Here is an 8,964-nt window from a genome sequence, read left to right as displayed (position 1 = left end):
TAGTAACGGTCGTGTAATGACAATGAGAGCTAACGAATCAGTTCCAGCCGACGTCCTAGACGAACCGTTAGCCATTGTTGACAGATTCAACATCGAATGTGCATACTCAAGCGCCGGTTTGTTCATGAGTATTCAGCACGATGTATTGCCGTTGCATTCGTAAGTAACGGAGCAGTAGCATCTGTAATGCGATCTAGAAATAACGGAGAATGCGCTAAACATAAAAGGATAAAGTACAATATACTATTTATATCAATCTTTTATGCAAATGAGGATAGTGAGGTACAACCAAAAATTACCATAGAACTTGGAACAAATTTTGTACTAGTGAACAGAGGACCTAAAGAGATATCCACGAAACATGAGGAAATACAGTAAATTCTCCTCAGTCGTCTCTCAGCTTCTAAACAAAAATGGATAATTCGGGAAGAGGAGATACGATTATTCGAGCCTCGCGGCTCGATTTTATTTTGACAATGGGCGGCTATAAAAACGAGCCGCGAAAAATTGACCACTTTTGTATACAATCTGAGGGACAATTGGAGAGAATTTACTGTATTGGGAGGAAGTAATTCTCACAAAAACATTAAAAGCATGATCTATCTAATTTTTGTGTGAGACCATATTTCGTTAAATATCGCGGATATTATTGCAACTAAAGAGATAATATAATAACAAAGTTGAAATATTTCTCAATAAGGAATTCATTTATCAAGTATGAGTTTAAACATCTTTATTTATTAATATAATACAGTAAAAGTAGTAGTTTTTGGTTAATTCATCAATTCAAATGTTAATCTATTTGTTCAACTCAACAACAATACTATTGTATTTATTCAAGACAAAATAAAATTGTGTATTATGTTTGTCTAATCGCATGGCCCAAATAATAAGGAACTGATAAAAGAACTGTTGACTTACAATTAGGTTGACGCAAGACTTGGTATAGAGTACAATCACAGTCTTCGGTTACCACATCCTGTCATGTCTAACTAAAAATTCAACGATATCATTTCAGTTAGTAAAACTAAACGACTGAACGTAAACGTCTAGAGCAGTAGGTCGCACATTGTTCACGCGAATTTAAAGCACAAAAATGGATATTCAGGACGAAGACCTTCATAAACTAATAACCGACATGGTGGATGATAACATAGAATCAGTGAACAATATTCTCGCTACCAAATTTGACAAAAGACTTCTGCACCAAATTGGGCGACTGCACATCAACGTGGTTCACATAGCAGCTTGGCGAGGTAGAATGGAATTACTTGAATTATTCCACAATCATGGCGCTGATATTAATGCGACGGATGCGATCGGAAGATGCGCATTGTTCTACGCTGCCAATCGTGGAGACAGTGACATGGTGAATTGGTTGTTGAAACAAGGAGCATACACGGAAAATAAAATTCGTGTCGAGAGGTGCTACAGGAATTTCAGTGATTTGTTCTTGGCTCAATGCCCCATAGGCCATAACGTTAGTCTTGAGAATCATTTCAAATTATCGTATTCATCTACCGAATGTTCATCTATCGAACGTGCTTTTCTAGTTACCGTCCCCCGAGTGTTTAGAAAGAACGGCCTTGCACCAAGCGGTGCAGCACAATCATTCGGACGTGGTGAAAATTTTGGTGGAAGCTAACGCTGACGTGAACGCTAAAGACGAACGTGGATTCACTCCGTTACTCTTGGCAGGCTCCAATGATGAGATTCGAAAGAATCCCAAGGAGATGTCCAAGTACGTCGATATTGTCAAGTCTCTCGTGGCAGCGAATGCTTCAACGGACGTCTTTCGCAAAGATACAGGTGGAAACTACAATTCAAATAATACGGGAAGCTAAAATCGAGAGTAGTCAATTCATTTTGCACTATACAATTACGCAAAAACTATTACGTTTACAACAGAAATATTTATACGAATAAACAATGAGAACCCGACATAGCGTTGCAATCGTTCCATGCACCACAACATGGGGAACATAGTAACACAATATTTTCTTTGGATTCAAATATTTACTAAAATAGATAGTAACTGTAAATGGAGAGAAGTTAAGTAAGCAAAATGTCAACCAAAGTCTAAGAAGTTATACCATATCTATCCGATTACAGATAATAGTTATAACAAACGTATAAATCACGATGCTTAGTACCATTTTTCGCATCCCCAACCACGTTATTGATTGGTCCATTGAGTGAAGCACAACTTAATAGATTACTTTCGTTTCGTTACTTTCGCCCTTAATTACTTTAACTTTAATCTTCCTTAACCCCTTGCCGTACTCTTTAACGAGTCTAACTCTTAATAAAGATTTCTAGTAGCAACCTGTCAAGTACGAATGTTATTCTGTTCATTCAAGTTCGTCTAAAATTCTGTTCTTTTCACCACGATATTTAAACATTTAAAGAAATGTAGGCACACAATAAATATAAATTTCCTTCTCCTTCTGAGAAATTATTGTAATCGAGAAACTTCTAGTCATTATGACTGTAAAGAAAATGGTACAGCAAGGGGTTAACAAAACCTTAAAACATAGAGTAATGAAAGTTTTGGCATAGGTACCACAGTGTTGCACCGCGCAGCAGAATTAGGAAATGCGGAGGCAACGCAAATATTGTTGGACGGTGGTGCATCGCCTTATCATCAATGCATAAGATATGGGAACACTCCCTTGCACACAGCTGCCTCAGTTGGTAGCTACGGCGTGCTGTTAAATATTCTGAAAAAAATGTACACGTCCCAAGTCGATATTACTAATCACGTACGTATATATTTAACGCTGGGAGGCAAGTCCATTTGAAACTGACTTTGTGTTCTGTTCACTTTTTTTATTTCGCCCGTAATCAGATGAAACAGACAGCTCTTTATTTGGCTGCATGCGAAGGTCACGATAAATGCGCCAAAGCTTTAATAAATCATGGGGGCAATTTGGCCGCAAGAACAGATTACGGAGAAGCAGTTGTGGACGTCATATTCGCGCACATAAGGAGACCAGAAATATTTCTCAATGACATCCTGGATTCGGGAGTGCAGATGGTGAACAAATCGACGGGTGAAAATTTAGGAGTAATTGCAAAATATACATTTAAACAAAGTTTACATGCACGGGACGTTTCAGAACTGGTAGTGCCAAAGAAAGGGGAATGGATCTACATGCAAAAATAAGTCGTGAAGAAAGAGTAACATTTTCGTTCGTATTCAATCGTAAAAGAAATACTTAGGAATCGATCATTTTGACTCGTTCGATAGTTCATGTGTTAACACATTACCGTCCGGATGACTAAAAATAGTCATTTTCTTGACTAATTGTAAAATGCCGGATGACTAAAAATAGTTATTTTCTTGATTGACTGCAGTAAACAAAGTAGAACTACTGTATCTTGCTCAGAAGAAGTCCGTCATTTCAGCAGAGGGGGGCAAGGGGGTATTTTCACTCGTTCCGCCTGACCTGCATCCCCGTATAGTCTCCATTCTTCTATGACCTCACGATACCACTTCTATTCGTAAACGAGAAGACCTACAAGCTAATCGACGAGAGGGGCAAGGGAAATCGATCTCCCGCTCCACCTATTCACGTCTCTTGTTTAGCGCCTAACTAACAATAATAATAAAAAGTCTAAAAAAAGTTGGAAGTGGTTAGGTGAAGCGAGCGACCAATTCCCCTTGCTTCTTACGTCGTTTAGTTTATGCGTAATGTTTCATTTTCTCGTTTCCCGATATTAGCTTCAGGTTCTCAACGTTATACGTTTACACGTACATAAATATAAAAAATATGTGTACAGTGCTATAATCCAATGAAAAGTTAATCAAGATGCTAATTAGTAATCAGTAATTACAAATAATTATGTGTTCATCGGAAGAACCTGAAGATGATGCTTTAGGAATAAGTCGACGCTCTTGCATCTTGCATTTGTTGCGTCTGCTTAATTTTGTCTCTACGACCCCTGACTCCCCTCGTGCGCCTTACTCACCCGTGGTCGCGTAAATGAAAGACACACATCCACATAGAGCACAGGCACACGCGTCTGATGTGGCGAAAATGGCGCCACGGGGGAGCGAGACGCTTACGGGAGTCAGAAGTCGTGGAAATTCCATGTACGTGCTAATAGAAAAGCCAATAATCTGTCAATAAGGAAAACGCGGTTACCTTACTTCTGCGAGGCGTTAGAATGATTAGGTTGGTGGGGTGGGTCCTACACTTCTTTCAGCGAACTCCTTCTGAGCAACGGACAGTATTTACATCTAGAAACATTGCAAATGTAGCTCATCACAGATGCATATATCTTATAACACATGCATTATCACAGATGCATATATTCAATAAGGCAACATATCATATAATTTAATTTAATTGTCTGATATTTTATAAGTTATATCCATTTTTGTAAAGTGATGCGACAACCTTAAAATATACCAGCCCGGACCGAATTGTGTTAACAGCAGGTGTAATCGCCAAATATTTAAACTTGATTTTCTTGAACACGAGGTGTCAAACGAACAAATGTCATTCTCTTTTTACTACTTATTTTTGTATGCGTTTTTGCACATACAGTTCACCTCCTATCAGCTTGAATTACCAGATCCGAAACACCCTACATATCTCACTTACAGTGGTCAGTAATGTCGATACTATTTTCTGTTTGTTTTTTTTTCGTTTGATTACATCTTTCTGGTGCAGATCATCGTTAATTTCAATGTCCTAACACCGGAAGTTGAGAAACAAATGACGGTTGTCATGTCCCTCATCGCTGCGGCATCCAACGTTGAACAACTGACGATTCTGCAACACCCATTGCTCGAAACATTCCTCTGCCTAAAATGGTCAAAGCTTCGAATGTTCTTTTTTACCCTTATCCTCGTTCACGCGATCCATGTGTTCTCGCTTACTGGTTACACGATAATGTTATTGCAATACGAGATGCCTTATACTCCTTTGAGGGTGATTTTAACTTTCTGCTCGTCAGCCCTTCTCCTTCACAACCTGGCGCAGGCGTTGATGGTGCCAAAGTAAGATAATTCCTAACATTCCCTCAATTGTTAGCGACGTTCATAAAACAGAATTAGTAAGGAAAGATCGATTACCGTTGCAGATATTATCTGAGACAGTTCGAGATGTGGATGTCATATGCGTGCGCGATTATAACCCTGGTGATTTCGTTGCATGGCGTTCCCGTGACAGAAAATCCGCCAGTGGAAAAATCATCAACCGTCCCCGTGCACACTGCGCACTCAGAGTGGATGCTGCATTCTCTTAGCGTAGCAATCTTACTTAGCTGGATACAAATGATGCTGATAATCGGCCGTCTACCGACGTGCGGATATTACGCACTCATGTTTTCCACGGTGCTCAAGAATTTTTTCAAGGTGAGCGCAAGAAACGATCGACGCATGGGGGTATACCAGACGAAAATTAACGAGTGTAACGACGTCACAAGAACTCCCAATTTTCCCTCGTGACGATAGGCACGGTGGAACACGCGCCGTGAATAAAAACCAGACACATTTTAGCCGGTAAAACGTTTTCACGGCGAGCCTTAACAGGGGCAACGTTAACCCTGATTTAATACCGAGGGTGGGTTTTAATTCCGTCTGTGCGACGGAAGATCCGCATTTAGTCTCGGCGAAAGGCAAGAGGGAAGAGGCTCATCCCTTCGACGAATATCGTTAGAAATGAAAAGCTGGGGAGGACCAGCGTTCTAAATGTCTCCTCGGCGATACGGCTCCCATCAGGACCCACTTGCCTACTCCAACACGCGAGCCCACCACCCTCGCGATTATGACAACGTGCATCCAGGGCTTTTTACTTCCTTTTCAGGTTCTCGTAGCGTTCATCTTTCTGATTGTCGGATTCGCGTTGAGCTTCACCGTTGTGTTTCACCAGAACGACCAGTTCAGCAATGCCTGGCTAGCCTTCGTGAAGACCTTGGTAATGATGACGGGCGAGTACGAGTACGAGGATCTGTTCCCGAACAAGAAGGGGGACAGTTCTCCACTACTATTCACCAGCAAGGTCGTGTTCCTTGCTTTCATCATGCTTGTTAGCATCACTCTTATGAATCTGATGATCGGTCTAGCGGTCAATGATATCCAGGAACTCGAGAACCAAGTATGAGACACGAACTCTCTGCCTCAAGTTCAAGCTATTATATCCATCGTTTATGTCAAAATAGGTTTATTAGGGGGAGGTTCCGGTCTAGGAGGTTAAAAAGAAAGTCATATTTCGATTTTTTTACAACAAAAGTAAATAAGATGATAATCTGGAGTTTTCGGCACTTTATTATGTATCTTTTAACACAAGATACAACAACTTATATAATTTCTTTCTTTTTTAACCAGTAAGAAAAATTCTCTTTAGACACTGGGTCGTTTAGCTCCTAGTCTGCAATTCTGAAACAGAGCAATGAAATGTATTCTTAAACTGCATGATATTTTTGAGGCAATCCTTTGTTTTATTATTTTCTGGCATTTTAGAGTCAAACATCACTTTTTTGTTGTTGTTAATTTTCCACAATTCCACATTCCTTAAAATTAGCCTAAATAGGTTCACTGTCAGCGGAAAAGTACACTCTTCAATTAAAAAGAAAATCTCGCTTGTATTGATCAATTACATTTCAAGATATTTCTCCCACCAGTTCGAGAAATGATGTTTCCAGAAAAACGCGTTCAAAGTTTTACGTGGTGAAAAGAACCCATGCTGCATCTGCCATTTAAAGGCCTGTAACTTTGGTAAAATTCTTAGAATTTTGAAATTTTCTTTTAACTACATATTCTTGAAGCATCATTCAAAGTGAAAAACTATCGTACGAAAGTATGCACATTGCCGATTCATATGCACTGATGTAATATGTAATGATTTCCACTGCAGGGTCACATTGATAAATTGCTGAAGCAAGCCGAGTTCGTGAGCCATTTGGAGAGGTTGATATCACATCCAATCTTTCGCAGCAGTTGCTTGCCTGCCCGGGTACAATTGTTCCTCAACTTGAGACGCAACATTCCGAACACATTTCATTTCCATTATCACAAACATAATTCCGGCGAATTAGCGGCAAACATTTCGGCGTACCAAAGAGAGGCATTAAGCTTGTTGGCTTTCAAAAACTCCCGCAATAATAAATGGTAAGCAAGTTATCGCATGTCCGATGGAGAACTTTCGTCCAGTATCGATGAACCGGGAACACTTTGCCCATTAATTAATGATTCCGCTTTAATTACAAACTCTAAGAAAGTGTGTACTTTTTTTAGTTTGATAACGAGCGACGAGAACAAGAATAATGATAACGACACGGAGCTTGCGGCGGTACTTAAGGAAGTGTTGTTACAATTACAAACGTTTTATAGTTCTAACACAATGCCGCCAAGATATACAAGACTTTCTGACAGAAGACATACGATGCATCGAAGAAAAACTATGAATGTATAGATTATAGGCAAGATGAAAAATTTAATTAAGTATACTGTTCAATTTTATAAATTCGTGCACGAATAAAATTGTATTGCAATGTAAGGTCAATATTGACAGAATCCCTTTTCTTTTTAAAAAGTATTCCTCAAATTTCTGGTAGACATAAATTTGTACACTGATAAGATAGATAATTCGGAAAGAAACTCAAGTATTTCACTTTTAAACGGAAGTAAATTGACTGGTATAATACAGTTTAAACTAAACGTGCCATTTTTTAAGAATTTAATTAACTTTTTATAAAACATTTTTTAGTTAATTTCGTGATTACAACAGACAATACTGTGAGAAAATTGTTTTTCAATAGATTATAAAGACTTATATTGTGTGTCATAGATATTTGTAATACTATTTCATTAAATTTCTATTAATTATAATATATAAATTGTATGCTCTCTCTGTAAAATACTGCATAGCATCTGATTTTCAGTTTATTGGTAAAGATGATCAACCAATTTCCGAATCTCAACTTTTTATTTTATGCTATTATTTACGATAACAGAAGTATAGAAAATGCATTGTTTAAACATGATTTTTTGCATTTTTGTACTATTTTCTGTAAGCGAAAATAGTTCTCTGTAAGCGATTGTTATCCTTAAGAAGAGGGCGCTGTATCTAGTCCTGAACTTCTGATCGATAAGCCAATCACTTTGAGTAACAATGTATTCTCCTACTTTCTGAATAGTCTCATTCATCTATTTATTTATACAATCGAATAGATATTTCGAATAAGGGCGTTATGTTTGAAATACAGATTTAAAATACAGAATAATAGTTATTAAAATACAGACAACATTGACCCTTATCCGAAGTTTCTATTCAATTTTCTGTACTTCTACAATTGATATATGGCACCAAGTGTCGATATCATCAACATCTACTATTACCGACGCAGTATGATGATGAATTCAATATATATACTACTGTTACTCCACCAGATGCCTCTGTAAGATCATTTTCACAAAATAAACTTGAAATTAATATTTAAAAGAAAAGTGTCTAAAAACCTATGCAGCATATTCACTGAAAGATGTAATTTCTTTTATTTCCCTAATTTTAAGTCTCTTACTTCAAATTAAGTGTTTAAACACCGTTAAATCGAGAGTTAGATATTAAAAAATTATCCTTTATACATATATTCTAGTCCATATTATGGCACAATTTTATTAGTAATTTGCACACAATACATGTAATAGTTTCGTTTTCCATATGATTCATAATTGTTAATATAGCGTCCAAAGTTTTCCAATAATCTTACTTTTATCTTGAACGATTCCTAAAACGAATTGCATAAATGTTTCCTTTTTGCAATACCTTCATTGAACGTAAAACAATAATTCTGTGTGTATTCTCTTCATAATTACGTTAAACAACTGAAATTTCATAGAAATCAAATATTGTACATGGAGTACAGAAATTGTAAAGTGTTACTTAATTATTTATTTCCGATATCAATTGCTCTAAAATTATTTTGGAACGTATTTCTCTTAATTCCAGCGTA

The 8,964-nt window shown here is 37.6% G+C and overlaps 1 protein-coding gene across 2 annotated transcripts; it reads left to right on the top strand.

The window, feature by feature from the left end:
- Positions 1 to 935: 935 nt before the first annotated feature.
- LOC117223796 (transient receptor potential cation channel subfamily A member 1) lies at positions 936 to 7,514 on the top strand. 2 transcript variants are annotated; one of them, XM_076522702.1, is made up of 9 exons: positions 936 to 1,480; positions 1,554 to 1,809; positions 2,560 to 2,762; positions 2,849 to 3,067; positions 4,680 to 5,008; positions 5,092 to 5,365; positions 5,817 to 6,011; positions 6,867 to 7,120; positions 7,247 to 7,514. In XM_076522702.1, exons 1-9 carry the CDS (start codon positions 1,097 to 1,099, stop codon positions 7,422 to 7,424), a joined length of 2,292 nt encoding a protein of 763 aa, XP_076378817.1. In that variant the 5' UTR covers positions 936 to 1,096; the 3' UTR covers positions 7,425 to 7,514. The 2 variants fall into 2 exon arrangements, with proteins under 2 accessions (XP_076378817.1, XP_033332207.1); XM_033476316.2 differs by having other exon boundaries at positions 938 to 1,480; positions 5,817 to 6,107.
- Positions 7,515 to 8,964: the final 1,450 nt, after the last annotated feature.

Source organism: Megalopta genalis, chromosome 6 (assembly GCF_051020955.1).
Source record: "Megalopta genalis isolate 19385.01 chromosome 6, iyMegGena1_principal, whole genome shotgun sequence".
Lineage (NCBI taxonomy): Eukaryota > Metazoa > Arthropoda > Insecta > Hymenoptera > Halictidae > Megalopta > Megalopta genalis.
The sequence above is the reverse complement of the archived record's forward strand: the minus strand, read 5'-3'. Positions and strand labels throughout refer to the sequence as shown.

Bases quoted from the DNA above. Each gene is read 5' to 3' on its own strand.
- LOC117223796 (XM_033476316.2), top strand. From the start codon at position 1,097: ATGGATATTCAGGACGAAGACCTTCATAAACTAATAACCGACATGGTG. The intron at 5,009-5,091 runs GTAAGATAATTC...TTACCGTTGCAG, and splicing joins CAGGCGTTGATGGTGCCAAA to ATATTATCTGAGACAGTTCG. The intron at 6,108-6,866 runs GTATGAGACACG...TTTCCACTGCAG, and splicing joins TCCAGGAACTCGAGAACCAA to GGTCACATTGATAAATTGCT.